The sequence below is a fragment of the Thermobia domestica genome, chromosome 7 (genome assembly GCF_964235325.1).
Source record: "Thermobia domestica chromosome 7, izTheDome1.hap1.1, whole genome shotgun sequence".
NCBI classification, from domain to species: domain Eukaryota; kingdom Metazoa; phylum Arthropoda; class Insecta; order Zygentoma; family Lepismatidae; genus Thermobia; species Thermobia domestica.
In genome coordinates, this window is record NC_137460.1 from 34,859,511 (window position 1) to 34,876,134 (window position 16,624).

General features: G+C 38.8%; 2 protein-coding genes across 2 annotated transcripts; both read right to left on the bottom strand.

Moving 5' to 3' along the window:
• Positions 1 to 13,223: 13,223 nt before the first annotated feature.
• LOC145689147 (uncharacterized) lies at positions 13,224 to 13,661 on the bottom strand. The gene has a single exon (XM_081763278.1). The coding sequence runs from the start codon at positions 13,659 to 13,661 to the stop codon at positions 13,224 to 13,226; it is 438 nt and encodes a 145-aa protein (XP_081619404.1).
• A 143-nt stretch (positions 13,662 to 13,804) lies between these two features.
• Positions 13,805 to 14,362, bottom strand: LOC145689148 (uncharacterized). Its single transcript, XM_081763279.1, has one exon. It carries the CDS (start codon positions 14,360 to 14,362, stop codon positions 13,805 to 13,807), a length of 558 nt encoding a protein of 185 aa, XP_081619405.1.
• Between the last annotated feature and the right edge of the window lie 2,262 nt (positions 14,363 to 16,624).

A 16,624-nucleotide genomic window follows, 5' to 3' on the forward strand; every position in this document is an offset into this window, starting at 1 on the left:
CCACGATTATGCCGGTTAGGCTAAAGGAGACGGTGATGATGAGTAATGAATGAAATGGTGGAATGAAGAAAGTGAGAGGAAACGGGAGAACCCCGAGAGAACCCACGCACACGGTGTTTGTCCACCACAAAGTTCACTTGGCGGGAGCAGGTTTGAACCCGAGACTCCTAGCACCAGAGGTGAACGCTCTACCACTGAGCCACCGCTGCCCCATTGGTCGAAATTGAGTTAAGAATACTTTTTTAATAGACTATGTTCTTTCTAGTGGTGTAACAATGTAAGTCTAAAAGCATGCTATTCTTTGGAACTACTTAGTATAGTTTGAAAACAGTACTATATGTCTTACTTAAGGAACTGTTTTTTCGCTTCTCTTGTAAAATTACGAAATTATGACTTGGTTTAGTTTACCTGCAAGGTCCAGATATAATAAAATCATAGCCATAATCATAATCAACCATTGTCAATCCACTGCCGGATGAAGGCTTTTCCAAGTCTTCTCCATAACTATCTATCTAGAGCAATTCTTTCTCAGGTTACTCCCCAGTTGTTCTTGATTTCGTCAAACTTTCTTGTATAAGGACGTTTCCTAGGCTGTTTTTATCTCGTGGTATCCTGTCTAGAATTGTTTTTGTTCATCGATCATAATTTCTTGCAATATGTCCAGCACATTTTCCAGCCCATGTTAAAAATTATTCAATTAGTACCAGTCATTACTTGTCAAATAATTCATTTCTACTGTATATATTTGGCCTACAAATAGTTCAAATCTGCTACTTTTGGTGCACAGACACGCTACTTTTTGATCTTCGAATCTGGCAACACTGACTCAATGATTTAAATCAACACAATGTGAGGACCTCCATTTGGTCTAGCGGCTAGTACGCTTGACTTCGGTTCGCGTGGTCCGGAATTCGATTTCCGGTGGGGATACAGTTCAACGTCCGAAGTGGTTCGGATTCCATTATAATCATTAGCTCCACGTCTCCTTTAGACGCCCTAGCATAATCATGGGACGTTAAACTAAAACAAACCAAACCAAAAATCAACACAATGTGTATTACTAACTGTAAGTCCTTGAATACTTGCATATAGCTATATGGTATGGATCGAGTTTGAGGTGGTCGGTGGTCAAACTAAAACAAGTGAAATGTAACTAGGGTGTATTTAGAACTTTTAATTAAGCATTGTTTTGTGTACATCAGACCTAAAGCTTAGGGGAACAATTAGTGTTCTTGAAAAGCTACATTTAATTTCAGTTACAATTTGCATTTACATGTATTGCTGGAACGAAAACTTTGACATTAACATTATAAATAGCCCAAAGACTATGATAAACGTCGTCTTTTGAAACCATTCTTGCACCATAAAGCAAATTACGAGTTATTAAAATATTTTGCAGCTTAGTTACGTTGTTTGTACTATATTTAGAATAATATTTAGCAATTTATTTAAGTTGGCAACACTGCTTAAAATAATGGAACTACAACTTGTAATTAAAACAACCAAAAACTATTGTTGTAATGTTATAGAAGTAAACTAAAACAACAATCATTATAAAAACTTAACACAAATGCGTTATTTTAAGCAATAAAACAATCACTATCCATGTGTTTGGTATCTCTGAAACGGTTTGAAATAACAATTCTTGTAAATGACGTTATGATCACTTAAGTCTTTTGGAAGCATCTACATGATGAGACGTGACATATCAGTACGTTTTCGAAGTAAAGTCTTTAGAAAAAGTTAAATTTTTCATTTGTTGTAACTTTGTTCCTTCCTTCATTCAAAATACATTACACCATGATCATAGTATTTGACGCTAAGATACAAATGATGCGCATTGCACCGTCTATGCTATTTGAGTTATTAGAGATCTCCAAAATGTTGATGTTAGTGATACTGTATTGTCCTTTATTACACTGAATAATGTATGTGGTATTATGGTTTTATTTAATATCTAAATTAGAAATAGGTAATACCTTACATAGTGCAATTTGAGAAAATACAACTTTAAAGTTGGGACCCGGACCCCCTTGAAGAGCGGCCCTGGGGGGCACCATGACATCGCCATTCGATCTGCCCCATGGCATTTCTTATTTCAGTTCATTTATGTTCAACCGTTATCGAGATATTTCCGTGGAAAGATTAAAATGGGCCACCCTATATACCGATATACCGTATATATATTAGTACGTCTATCTGTCTACCTATCTAACAACCGTTCAATTTATCATAGAGAGAGAGAGAGAGAGAGAGAGAGAGAGAGAGAGATTATATACAACAGCAGTGGATTTTGTTTCGGGAGAGGCTTGAGGAACGGGTAACAAACATTTGTGTTGTTGGTGCAATGCGAAAAAATGATTACAAATTTATTTCGGGAGGGGCTTGAGCCCGATACCTACACCCTAAATACGACACTGTACATTAGTCAACCCTTCCCATATTATCTCATACAGCAACGAAACAAATTTTGAGTAAAGGCAAAATAACTATCAATATTCGAGACGAGACCGAGACTTTCGAGACTGACCATGGTCTCGTCTCGGTCTCGTCTCGGTTTATAGAGGTACGTCTCGGTCTCGGTCTCGTCTCGGTATGTAAAAGTCCGTCTCGGTCTCGTCTCGATATATAAAAGTCCGTCTCGGTCTCGGTCTCGTCTCGAATTATCGAGACGAGACCGAGACGAGACCGAGACTAGTCTCGGTCTCGGTACCATCCCTACATGAAAGCCTGATCTGTCCCGTTTGAAAGCAGTACGCGGCAGCAAACAGTTCAGTTAATTTCGTGTTCGCCTGTTAAAATATATAGGAATTCATTCTTTTTCTACGGTCACAATGGAGAGTGTGATGAGGGTGTCCTAACTTAGTGTCTGTTTCATTCTAATAGGGGGCTCCTTCGTGGCTAAGCGGTTAGCATACGCGCCTTTGGCGTGGGAGACCCGGGTTCGATTCCCGGCGGGAGCTCATGTGGTTCGGATTCCACGTTAATCAGTAGGTCCACGTCTCATATGGCCTCGCTGCTGAACGGGACGTTAAACTCAAACTCAACTCAACTCATTCTAATAGGTGGCATGCTTATCGTACACTATCATTTCTTTTACAATCGTTTTTTTTTCTTTGCCAAAACGATTGATATGCATTTAAATTCAATCATATTATTTTGTTCCACTGAAAAATATTTATCGCTTAGTACGAGTCTCCTTTCTCAGCCTTTTTTAAGTTTTAGTAATTTTAATCTATTTAACGCTTTAGCATGGTAGGAAAGCACAGATAACTCAATCTCTAATCAGTTCTGGTTTATAACCTTGTTTTGGTGCAAGTATACAGAAAAGCAGATGCTTTCGAACTTGCACTTACAAAAAAAATACTTTTTATAAAATTGTTAGGAAGAGATAAATTAGCGATTACTTCTGCTCGTTAATATACCAAAAGTGTTCAAAATCCAACGGGTTTGGCTTCAATTTGTACAATCTTACTCGAAACAATAACAACAAATAAATTAAAAATAAAATTGATTTGCATGAAACTAATTACTTTATAATTATAATGCCACTTAAAAGCGTAACCCCTTTAAGTTTATTTTCTGCGATTGCATGTATTTGGAAACTGATTTATGCTGCCATCTAGTGCCAATGGAATCTACTATAAACATACAAGTGTTCTAATACGATCTGGATACTGATTACGTAACGATCTTAACAATAATTTTTAGGTTGCGATGCAACGCAAAACCAGTGTAGTATAACGTAAAGTTTCGAAATACGTAGGTCGAAATTAGACTTGTAGCTAGGGAGTGGTTAGGAGAAACAAAGTCCCTTTGAGGCATTTGTCATCCCACTAATAGTTTCAATTGTTTGTCGTGTGTAAGAATGTATAGTAAACTCAACTTAGTTCCCCCTGAATAAAACCTCTCACCCGTATCTTACTGCTCCGGCTACGGGCTTGGCTGTAGTACTTGGAAGAAAATGCTAATTCTTGCTATATATTCTTCATGCAATGCAAAGGATAAAAATTAAGTATAACAGTGGTTCTGCTCTTCATGTTTCCCTTATATAGCCTACAAAGATGTTAGTCAGCTGGTTCGCAATGGTCCACTAGAACCGGTTGTTAAAAGGTTTTGAGTTGGCAGAACCGTTTGTTATTCCCAGACATAACAGCAAATATTACCCAGTTATACCCGGGAACAGGATATTTTAGTGTAACTTTCTTTATTTTTAGAAATTCTTACAGCTACAAGGTTAAAGATATGAATCTCTCAAAACAATGTATAAGCGTCGTTTATTACTAAATTTCAAATGTTTAGATATCAAGAATGAGAACTGGGTTCATATGAGTGTAGTGATGAGGGTTATTTATAATTGAAACGCATACAACCATTGTCAACAATTGTTCATCCATTGCTGGATTAAGCTCTTTCCAATACTATTTGACACCCGTCTATCTTGGATAATACTTTCTGAAGATAATGGCAGAGCTACCTAATTTCGTCACACCACCTTGTATTAGGATGCTCTGTAGGTTCCCCACCTTTCACTTATGGCATCCAGTAAAAAAATGTTTTTGTCTATCTTGTATAGTTTGTTGTTTGTTTGTTTCCTAAGAAAGTCATATCTCTCTACCTACCTATCCATCTACTGTCTATATATATATTCCTCTGTGGCTAAGCCGTTAGCGTACTCGCCTTTGGCGTGGGAGACCCGGGTTCGATTCCCGACGGGAGCTCATGTGGTTCGGATTCCACGTTAATCAGTAGGCCCACGTCTCATATAGCCTCGCTGCTGACGGGACGTTAAACTCAAAATCAAATCAAATCAAATCTTGATATATATAAAGAAAGAAAGAAATAGAGAGATAAACATATAGACAGATATAGATAGATTTAACATCTAAGTCAATATAATAATTTAAAAAAGAAAAAAATGAAATTTCTATTTAAATTAATCACATTTGTAAACACGAAAATGACATTGATTATCAATGAAATTACTAAAATAGGACAGTACCTTGTCCTTTATATTCATTTCAACCAATCAGCAGTCACCCATGGACCACACAAGTCGCATTTCTACGGGGCTGAGGTGCAAAGGAATGGCATAAACATCAAAACAGCACCTATTAACGAATATTTTGTTATATAAATATGTCCAGGGCAGAAAGTAAGTACGCAGTGGTACAACATACATGTGGGCCCGTTCAATTTTGTAATTACTTTACAGCCTACGATAATTCTAACGTAACCTTTAATTCTGTTTTTCAGTATAACTTTGCTCTGTAATTCTGCTTAAATTAAAGCCATACAAGAACAATGAAGCAATCAGGCATAAACCAATGAAGATGTATACGCAGTATTGTGCTCCTTGTGACACAAGGAAAATTTTCCTTCAAGAGTTGAACGTTGGCATTATTGTTTTAAACAATGGAAAATTTTCAATATTGTCAACAAAGATTATTAACAATAAACACACCGTCCTACAAAGAAGTAATTATTACCGTCGAGTATGATTGGATAGTCACACCAGCGTTCATCTTGAGACTGGCCCCGATTAGCAGTGCTATACGGGCCCAATTTGATAGCTCAGTTCACTAGTAGCTACTACACTTTGAAGAGTGTTGTTCAGTTGTGTGTGTTTTTAAGAAAAATGTTCTCGTCTACGTTATTATTACAGACAATATCTTAAATTATATGTAGAAACATATTATTCCAGTTTATAGTAACTTGTTAAAGTCTATTTTATCTCGTTATTTTAGCCTAGTTTAGTGCACTAAAGTTTATCAAAAGATAAGTTACCAGCCCAAAAGAGTTGTATGCTTTAGAACAAAGGTGCATTGACTGTTTTGTTATGTAAGTGAGTCTGGAAATATTTCATGTTATTTGGTGATTAGACTTTGAGATACTTAAGAATGGCAAGTGGTAGTAAGAAGATAATTGCAACGAGAATATCTACAAATATTTCTCTTATTGGTCAAATCTGCAAATCACTGAATGATACAAAGTTACCATCTAAAAAAGAGATTCTTAGTGTTTTCATTCATTACAAAAACGAATTGATCTTAAATATAAGGGACTCAGCTCACTGTGCTACTAGTGATGTGATTCAGATTTGGGGAAAGGCTATATTCCTACAAGATTAAAAATGCATGTTGTTAATAAAATTAAAAAATCTGTTCGAGTGGCAAAAGCTGAAAAAGAAAACAAAACAAAGCCAAGCGCTCGGAGAATTTGAAGAAGAAAGATGATGATTAGAAGATGGCTCTGGAAGATATTTTTTTATATTGCCCACGCTACTGCTCTCAATATGATAAAAATAGAAGAAGATAAAGATTTTCTGCTCACTCAGAAAAAGGCTGACCCGGTAAAATGGGAAATGTCGATATGAAATTTCTAAAGAAAGATGCAAATTCAAGAGAGAGAAAAGCACGTTTGGAAAGAATGAACGAGCGCGAAAAAGAGAATAAAAGATTACATTTTGCACGAATTCCTCCAGATGCATGTGAGCAAAACAGTTCAACTGAAAGTGAAAGTAGTTCGATAGATGAAGAAGTGGTTTCCTGTTGTGATCCACCTCCAAAGGAAAGAGGTAGAAAGAATATTTTAGACAGTAACGTAACTGCTACATTTTAAGCAGAAAAGTTAAGAGGACTTCATACCTCCCGAAAAACGCGCAGTACAGACCTTCCGTTTTGAACAGATTTTTCAGTTATGACTAAAGATAGAACTGTCGAGTTTTTTTATATTCTTCACAAAACATGTCGGCACAAATCCTTCAGAACAAAAATTTAAAAACAATCATTTTTAATGAGTAAATTAGGTATAAAAATGGGGGAAAAACGTCATTTTCACATGCAATTATCTCCAGAACCCTACATGCTAATGGAAAACCGTTTTGAAGGAATTGTGCATTGTTCTTTGCACTTCACATTCGCAATATAACTTCTAAACTAAGTTTCGATATATTGATACTGTACGTGGAAAACAAAACCCTTGTAATAGGTTAAAATTGCTCTGCACTGTAGCGACACCTTGTGCTTAAAGTTCGACAGGCCCTAAGCCCCACCCACAGTTGAACTCGGAGGGATACAATAAAATAGTTCGCAAGGGAAGATCCACAAGCGACGTCTGCTGGCAAAGAAAAGTAGCGTGATTTTGTGTATTGTGTTAACAGCTGTGATAATATTTGACGTGTGCATTTCAAGAGCAGTGAAGTCCCCAACAAAGCCGCAGAAGAAAGTAGAAATGTATCTACATGAGCGCAGAAGCAAGTCCAAAGTAAGAAAAAATGTTCATTCTGCAACAATGGAGATGAGAGAACATGGAATGATAATATTGTGTGTGTATATATCCTAATAACATATATTTCTTTTATACTTTTTATTTTATAAATCTATTCTAATAATATATACAGGGTGAACCTGAAATATGTGCAGAAACTCCGAAAGGTGATTCATGACATCAAAAGAAGATAAAAAATTCTCTTACATGTTCTCTTACATGTGACAGAAAAACAGCTGTTGTTTTGACTAGATCTCAGGATAAGACCTCAGAAAATTTTTCCGAAGCTGGTCTAAATAATTTCTGGTAAACTTAGCCGATACAGGGGACGAACAAGCCGCGGGATCGAAATAAATCGTGTCACTAAGATTTAAGAAGTCATCACCCGGTACTAAAAATTCGTCAACAAGACGTCGCAACATATACACAAAAAATGAACTAAAATGGGCACTAGTTTAACGAAATACACTGTGTACATATATAACTACTTAAGTCTAAATTACACATGCAAAAACTTAGAGGGAGGAAGAGAGATAACAGAATGTCTTAAAGCACAAGAGGTATTTGGGGTTTCTCCACCACTCTTCAAAGGATTGAAGAGAAAAGAAAAAAAACTTGCGAATAAGAAAAAAAATAAACTAATAGCGTTTGAGAAGCGTAATACAGAGAGGGTGGGGGAGGGGTAGCGGTGGTGAAAATGATTAGAAAAAAACTTAATTGAAAAGTTGTAAAGAAGAAACCAGTATATCCACCCTATAACGGGGGGAATAAAGAAACAATTACTGATAAAAGATCAGCATCTCCGCCATTTTACGGGGGGGGGGGGGGAATAAAAATAGAAATTACTAAGAAAGAACCAGCATCTCTACCATTTTACGGGTGCTTAATTTGAAAAGTATTTTCAAAGAAAGCTGTGTTGTTAAAGTGAGATTTTTGGGATGTTTTTTAAGGGTAGAACGGGTCCTGGGACCGGACGACACCCGTTTGATTTTAAAAGAAATAAAAATAAGAATTTTAGCTTTTTTTGGAGAAAGAGAGAGTGAGAGTAGGAGAGAGGTGAGGAAGAGAAAGGAAGAAAACTGACGTTACAGTATTTGTAGTTTTATTTTCTTTGCTGGGCTTTTTTGTTGTTGTTTGTTTGGTGTTTAATATGTCGTGTACCGAATTATAAATTGTTTGGTTTGTTTTTTAAATTACTCCCGAAGTGCTCGATTGATTGCCGTGCACTCCCGGACCGACTCCGTTGACTGTTTTTTGATAACTTCGCGACTATAGTCCTTGATGATTGACTCCAAAGGTTCCGTGAGACTTTGAAGGCTCTGTGTCTCTCCAAAGGCTCCGTGTGACTTCCTGTTTTTGGGATGGAGGGAGTATTTAAAGACCAACATTTTTTGGTAATTTTGCTGACTTTAGACACGTGTAGATGAGATGTTTTTGTTCTAATAGGTACTTATGACGTTAGAGATGGACAGATAGTTAGGAAAGGAGCTCTTTTAGCTTTATTATATAAAATATATATTGACATAATATATTATATAACATAAACAAACACTTTTACGATTTAGCCACGAAAACAGAAAATTACGGAAGAGAAACGTAGACTAAATTTTTAGACATACATGAATTTCATAAACTAAGACATTCGAATAACTAGCGTTCTTCGACACATAAGAGATGGCTTTATGAAATTAGGAAAAACAGAAAAAAAAAGAATAATCTCACAACACCGAAGATAAGTCTGAAGATGTTTTAAAGAATAAATGATTTTGTGGGAGATCAACGAAAGTCAATAAATATTAGTTTCTTCACACTAGTACACTAACAAATGCGGGATGCGACATCTCCGAGTGTAATGTGAACAAATCTTCTATTCGCCGTCTTAGAATCAAAAGCAGAGAAAAGAGAGCTCAAGACTTAAAGAGTGAATTTTCAGCTAGTGTGCGTTTGACCGTTCACTGAGACGGAAAACTTTTAGAATATATTTCGTGTAGTGAAACGGTTAATAGATTAGCAGTTATTGTTTCAGGGAACTTCATTCAGGAGTTACTAGCTGTTCCAGAACTTCAAACGGAGAAGGCTGCAGAGCCTTAACTTCGCCACGTAAAAGAAGTCATAAATAAATAAATAAATCAGAAACAGGAGAAGCAACAGCTTGTGCTGTTAATAAAACATTGGATTCTTGGAGAGTTACAGACCAAATTAAATGTCTGTTTTTTAATACATCAGAAAATACAGGTTTACGTAGTGGAGCATGTGCCCTTCTAGAGCAAAAGATGAAAAAAGAAATGCTTTATTTGGCTTGCCGACATCACTATGACCGACCTTTGTGGGTTTATTGTAAATAAGATATACATTATTATTATTATTATTATTATTTTGGTTTCACTTGCTTCATACTTTGGTTTCGTGGCTTTTAGCGTCCACCAAAGGTCATTATAAGCCATACAAGCAGTCCCCGTCTCCACCGACCGCTGGAAAGATATCTGGGAAGAGAAGAGTGCTTGGCGTAAAGATTAATGAATAAAGCACATAATTTATAAACTGTTACAACGCCCTATAAAGCTACAAGCGATTACGGCTAAGAATTAAACGTGAGAATAAAATTGTGAGTACTATGTATTATGATTAAACAAACAATATACAATAAGTAAATTACAAGTAAATTATATATTTAACAACTTGAGCGCTTAAAACAATTATTTTGGTTTTAACTTTTATTTTTTTAAATTATTTACTTAAATTAGGTGGACTTTTTGATTTATAAGAGTTATTCTTTCTCAATTTTACTTACAGTTTACGCTGGCGGCAAAAAATTGAGTAGGGGATAATTTATATAACACTTGCTCTTTTTTACGCACTGCACAAGGAGAGTGGGTATTAAGTTAGCCGTAGTTTTTTGGGGGCTATTTTCTTTACAGAAATCTGGTTTTCAAATTTAATTTAGTAGTTTGTTTTACACGACAGAAACCTTTAACAGCTAAGCTGCTTACGACAGGGCTATCGTTTAGGTGTGCCGTTGCTTATGCTGAAATTTGACAACTCAATTGGTATGAAATTGATTCACTACCGTTTCTTCCTTCGTTCGGCCGCCACATCATGTTCAATTGCAAACAAATAAATTTAGGTACAAGGCCCATTTTGTAATTATATAAGGCCCGTTACACAGTCAAGCGGAGCTCCGCGCTCCGCGCCCCGTCTTCCGCCCTCCGCGCTACGCGTGTGTGCTTACACAGTCATCCGTAGCTACGCGCTCCGCGTCACGTGATTACATACACAATTCTCCTCAGTCAGTGTTGCGAGTCAACATGAGTAAGACCGAAACGATAAAAGTGGCTTCTTATTATCTCTGTAAGGGAAGAAAACGAAGAACACAGAAAAATAGGCGGTTCCAAAGTCACCCCTTAGTTACTCAAATAAGTTTGAAGGGAGCTTCTGTGACTCTTTATGTAGGTTTGCGAGAAGATTAGAAAAAGGTCTTCAATTATTTTCGCATGTCAGTCCGGTAGTTCGATGAATTAATTGGAAAAATTGCGAATATCACGATTTTTGTATTCTACGCAAGCGGGATCCCATAAACATGGTCTTAATTCAGCTTCTGTAATAAGTCTTTCTGGATCAATCTTCATTTTGGTTTTGCTACTATGCACCTTGCTCTTTACATTTAAAAGGGAAGTTGCTGCTCCGCGCGCGGAGTTCCGCTTGACTATGTAAGCACCCATTTGCTCAATGGCCCTATCCGCCTCGCGGAGGACGGAGCGCGGATAGGGCCACGCGGAGGCTGCTCCGCGCGCGGAGGCCTCCGCGTGACTATGTATGCACCCATAAGAAACAATAGAACAATCTTGCCACGCGGGACTCCGCGCGCGGAGCTCCGCGTGACTGTGTAACGGACCTTACTTTAAAACTAAACTTGTGTCGACGGGTTGGGTGCGAGTCCGCGTAAAATCCTACTCTACATGCAGGACGCACGATAGGTGCGAGGGCACCCCTGCCTAGCCCAGTCTTTTCAATAGACTGACTTGCTTCTTTTGCCAATTTTTTGTTTGCTTCTTCAAAGGGAAAATCCCGGTTGTGATTTGAAACGCAACCAACTGATGCAATGGCTAAACTTAGCGATGAGACTCTTTGCTGGAATGTTTTGTGAAGCGATTTTTTTTCTTTTTAGTCATAAATGGACGGCTGGGCGATTTGATTGTAGTTATTTAATATATGGAAATCCCAAAGTCAGGAGTATTTGTTCCCGTTTACTCTACTACTGTCAATCGCAACAAATCAGGATTGTTCGAATGCGATATAGAAAATAAACCTACACATGTTTATTTAATAAAATCGAATAATTTATTCGTTGTTTTACACTGGAAAATTATTTTTTATGAGCATTTTCAAACCTTCAACATGGGGTAGAAATTTACCCCTCTTAACTCTCGTAAACTTGATGTATTGCAACCCTAAACAACAGAGCTATTTCTGCAAGTTGAAGGAAATATCAATAAAATCGCATGCTATATTAGAGAAAATAATAAAAGAGACACCCCCAAGAGGAAAATATCTTTCCTGCATATTTTTAATATAAGAATTTGTTTTACACATTATTCCTGGGTTATTCGATTTAAAAATGTATTTATGAAATATAAGAAGAATCACCTGAGTCGTTTTTGATAAATTGATTCATGTTTGGGAAGATAGTCGAGAAAGATGTCACTCGCAAGAGTTAACTACTACTCCTGAATTTTATAAAAGCCTTAAGTTTCAAGTCTTTTTTCCTATCATTACAAGGAAGTTGCTAATACTACTACTACTACTACTACTACTAATAATAATAATAATAATAATAATAAAGAATCGCTCGCGATTTCGCTCTTATCTGTTACGCATCAGATTATGTGCGATGTACTTAATTAGTGTACTCTCGAAATTAAACTTGTTACTGATATCTCTTTATTCTGTTAACGATGTAGATTTGAACATTTTAATCTTGTACGAACCAAGCAAAGGTATTTTGCTATGCACATATATTAAAATTAGAAGGTTCTATAACTGAATATATAATATTTATTAATAACTGGATCAAAGAAATAATTATAACTGTAGGAACACATTAAATTCAACTATGGAAGCGGTATTGTCCACTTAAACACTGTAGGCACGACGACGATCACACGTTCACATCATAGAGACGCGCACACACAAAAGCAACTGGTCTAACGGCTCTTTTTTAAAACACACTTGTCCGCCCAAAAGAAATTCCGAGGGTTGACAAAAATGAACCCCGGAGCCCTCTGCAAGAGGGGAAAAAATACTATTTAAGGACCAGATCTTCAAGGAAGGGCGATCGGCCCGAACATAGCCCCCACCTTGAAATGCTCGCGTTTCAAGAACATGAATATTATAATGAGAAATGTAATACAACAAAATTGAAAACAACACCAATATGTATATACAAAATAAACAAGTAAAGGAAATCGAGACACTAAATGTGAGAGAAATAACATAAGCACAACATGAAAAAAAAAATGAAAATCAGAACACGAAATATGAATAAGAGTATCATAAACACAATATGAAAAGTTGATATTTGAATGCATGAGTATATCTATCTATTTGCATCAAACGGTAAACGAGAGAGCTTCACAATGGGGCGTCTTAAATTCCCAGCAGCTGTTCTTACGGTGACAGTTCGCATAAGTCCATCACTACCAATATGGATGTCCTTGACACGACCTAGCCTCCACTGTAGAGGGGGGAGGTGAGGTTCCTTTAATAGCACCAGGTCTCCTTCTTTGACATTATCACGTCGGGTCCACCACTTTGGCTTCTGCTGTTGTAGACAAAGCGAAAACACCAGACTACAGCGCGTTTCACTTTGAGCAGAGATGAATAACGGCTAGTGATATCATCAACTGTAGCTGCACACATAGCACTGACACACTTTTTACTTTTTTTCCGTCACCTTATCAGATATGAGGGTTCACACTCCTGGAGGCACAATCAGCAGGGTTTAGCAAGCCGTTTACAAAACACCATTCCGCTGCACGAGCTGTTTCTTGTATTTCCGCGACACGATTTGCCACAAATGTTTTCCATTTGTCAGGGGAAGAAGTAATCCATGCCAACACAACCTGTGAATCGGTAAATGCCTTTACCTCTTGCACCTCAAACACAAGGGTGTTTGAGATTGCGTTGAGCAACTTCGCCAGCAATAATGCAGCGCACAATTCCAATCGAGGGAGAGAAACAGTTTTAATTGGAGCCACCTTTGTTTTTGCAGCATTTAGCTGCACACTGACCGTTCCGTTTGAAAGCTCGGCCCACAAATACGCCACTGCAGCATAAGCCCGCTCACTGTCATCTGGAAAGCCAATTACTTGAAATTTTAGAGTGTTTCGAGGCATGATGCACCGCTCAATCTTTGCTTCCTCTAGTAGGGACAGTTCCCTGCAATATTCTTTCCACTCCGCGCACATTGAACTACTGAGGTTTTCATCCCATCCCAAGTTTTCCTTCCACGACTGCAGAAGCACTTTCGCCTTGATGGTTACCGGTGAAAGGAAACCAAGTGGATCGAAGATTTTAGCGATCTCAGTATCATGCGCTTGGTCCACACGTCGCGCTGCAAGGGGGGAGAAACACTGAATCCAAACTCGTCACTGGCTGGTGACCACTGCACTCCGAGGGTCTTGATGGTGTTATCATCGTTGAACTTGAAAGGCACACACACTTCGCGCATATGAGACGGTACGGCTTCTAGCACTTCCGGTTCACTGGATGCCCATTTTCGCAACTCAAAGCCTGCTTTTTTCAGCAACTGAATTAGCTGTTGTTGGAGCTCGATCGCTTCGCGCACAGTTTTACAGCCACCCAGAAAATCGTCCATGAAGAAGTCCCTCACTAGTACACTTGCTGCCAAGGGATAGTTTTCACCTTCGTCTGCTACTATCTGTTGGAGGCACCTGGTAGCTAAAAAACTAGCAGAGGCAGTTCCGTATGTCACCGTTAATAATCGGTAGTCTTCTACAGGAGAGTTCGCGGAATTGCGCCACACAATTCTTTGAAAGTCAACATCTTTTCTGTTTACTATCACTGCCCGATACATTTTGGCAATGTCCGCGCATAGGACCACTTGATGTCCACGAAATCACACGAAAAGTAGGAAAACGTAGTCTTGTAGCTTCGGGCCCACCATTAGCCGTTCATTTAGAGAAACCCCGGATGTTGTCTTCGCACTGCCATCAAAGACGACTCGTAATTTTGTTGTTGAACTCGTGGGTTTTAGAATTTCGTGGTGGGGGAGGTAACAGCTATTCTTAGGTGCCACGTTCTTCTCTTCTGGGGGAACAAGCTCCATGTGCCCCAACCTCAGATATTCTTCCATGAACGCACAATATTGTTCCTGAAGTTGAGGTTGTTTTGCTAACTTGCGCTCACAATGTAACAATCTTCTGACTGCAATGTCACGTGATTTTCCCAAGGGCGATGCATGCTTCTTGAATGGTAATCTCACTACATAACGGCCATATTCCTCACGGTAGTGAGTATCTGCAAAATGCTTTTCACAGCTCTTCTATTCTTCGGACAAGTATTTTTTGGGAGTAACTTCTTCTAGCTCCCAAAACTTACGAAGGGTTGTGTCCACCTCACATGACGCACGATATGCCGCCACTGTTACGGCTCCACTTGTGGTACCTACGCTACCAGAAAGCACCCAACCAAGAACAGTCTCTAGAGCTACGGGTGTACCCGGTGGTCCAACACGCTTTCCACTGAGCATTAATAGTGGAAACACATCCGCTCCAAGAAGCACGTCAATGGGGCCTACTATATTGTAAGTGGGGTCCGCTAGCTTTAACCCTTTCAAATGGGGCCAATGTGAAGCACTGGCACAGGGTTGCTTTGGGAGATCAGATGTTACCTTCGTCACCACAATCGCTCTTGTTTCGAACGTTTCGTTCATCTGACCTAACGGCTGAAACTGCAAGTCCACCATCGCTTTTGCAGATCCTACCCCTGCTCCCGTTATGCCCGAGATCACCACACTGGATTTTATTTTTTGTAGTCCGAGCTTTTGCACGCACTTTTCGGTTACAAAACTAGTCTCTGACGCACAGTCTAGAAGAGCTCTGAAGGGATATGACACAGTTTTTTCCCTTTATTTTTACAATCGCTGTGCACAACAGAACATGCGGCACACTTGCTTCGGAAGCAAAATGTGACGTGACACTAGAACCATGCTCTGGTAACGCATCATCTCGTTCGAAATGTAACATTGTATTGTGCTTTTTGTCACACTTGCGGCAATTTCCGGATGAACAACTGTCCTTCCGACAAGACTTGCGTATACAATTGAAACACAAGTTCTTTTCTTTCACGAGCGCAATACGCTCCGCCACTGAACGTTTGACGAACTCGGAACACCTGTATAGTGGATGGTTTGAATTACATAGTTCACACAAACTTTGGGTCCGTTGTGCAGTTTTCACATGAGAAGATGCAAGCCTCTTTTCGCGGTTTTTCACTGTGTCACTGCTTGCGGAGTGTCGCTTCCCATTGGTCGAAACAGCCAGAGCGCGGGCTCTGTTGTCCAGAAATGCCGCCAGCATGTCGAAAGATGGCTGTTCACTGGAATTTAACGAAAGTTCCCACTGTCTTCGCGTCTCACTGTCTAGTTTATCCGCGGTGTGATAAACAAAAATCACGTCCCAGTGCTTCACTGGTTGCTCAAGCACTTTCAACGATCGAGTACACTCCATCGTTGTGTCAATTAATTTGCGCAACGCCGTTGCCGATTCTTGTTGGATGGGTGGTTGCGTAATTAAGCGTTTGAGAATTGAGTTCACAATTTCACGTTTATTGTGATACCGCGCATTCAGAATGTCCCATACTTCTTTGTAATTACTGTTCGTAATTTGCATCGCCTGAAGGAGTTGGGCTGGCTTCCCTTCAGGGATGTTTTTAGATATTGCAGTTTTTTAGCACCAGGTAATTCATCGTTGCTGTGTACTGAGGCTACGAACAAATCGTGGAAGGAAAGCCACTCGAACAAATTGCCTGTAAATGTGGGTAACTGTATTTTTGGCAATTTCACCTCACTACTTTGCTTTGTTTCTGAAACAACTTGTAAATCCCTTAGCATCACACATATCTTCAGTAATCTGTAGTCCATCTCTGCTAGCTCTTCTTCTTTTTGAAACTGCTCGTCATTTGAAATGGTTGCAATTTCATCCAGAAGCTTCGAACAATCCCGTTGAAGGTCACTGACCCTTCCCTGGTGTACCGCAATGAAGCTGGTTTCTGTTGCCGATAAAGCATCGATCGCTTTCTCCTCCCGCGTGATTTTCGATTTGAGAGTCCGTTTTTT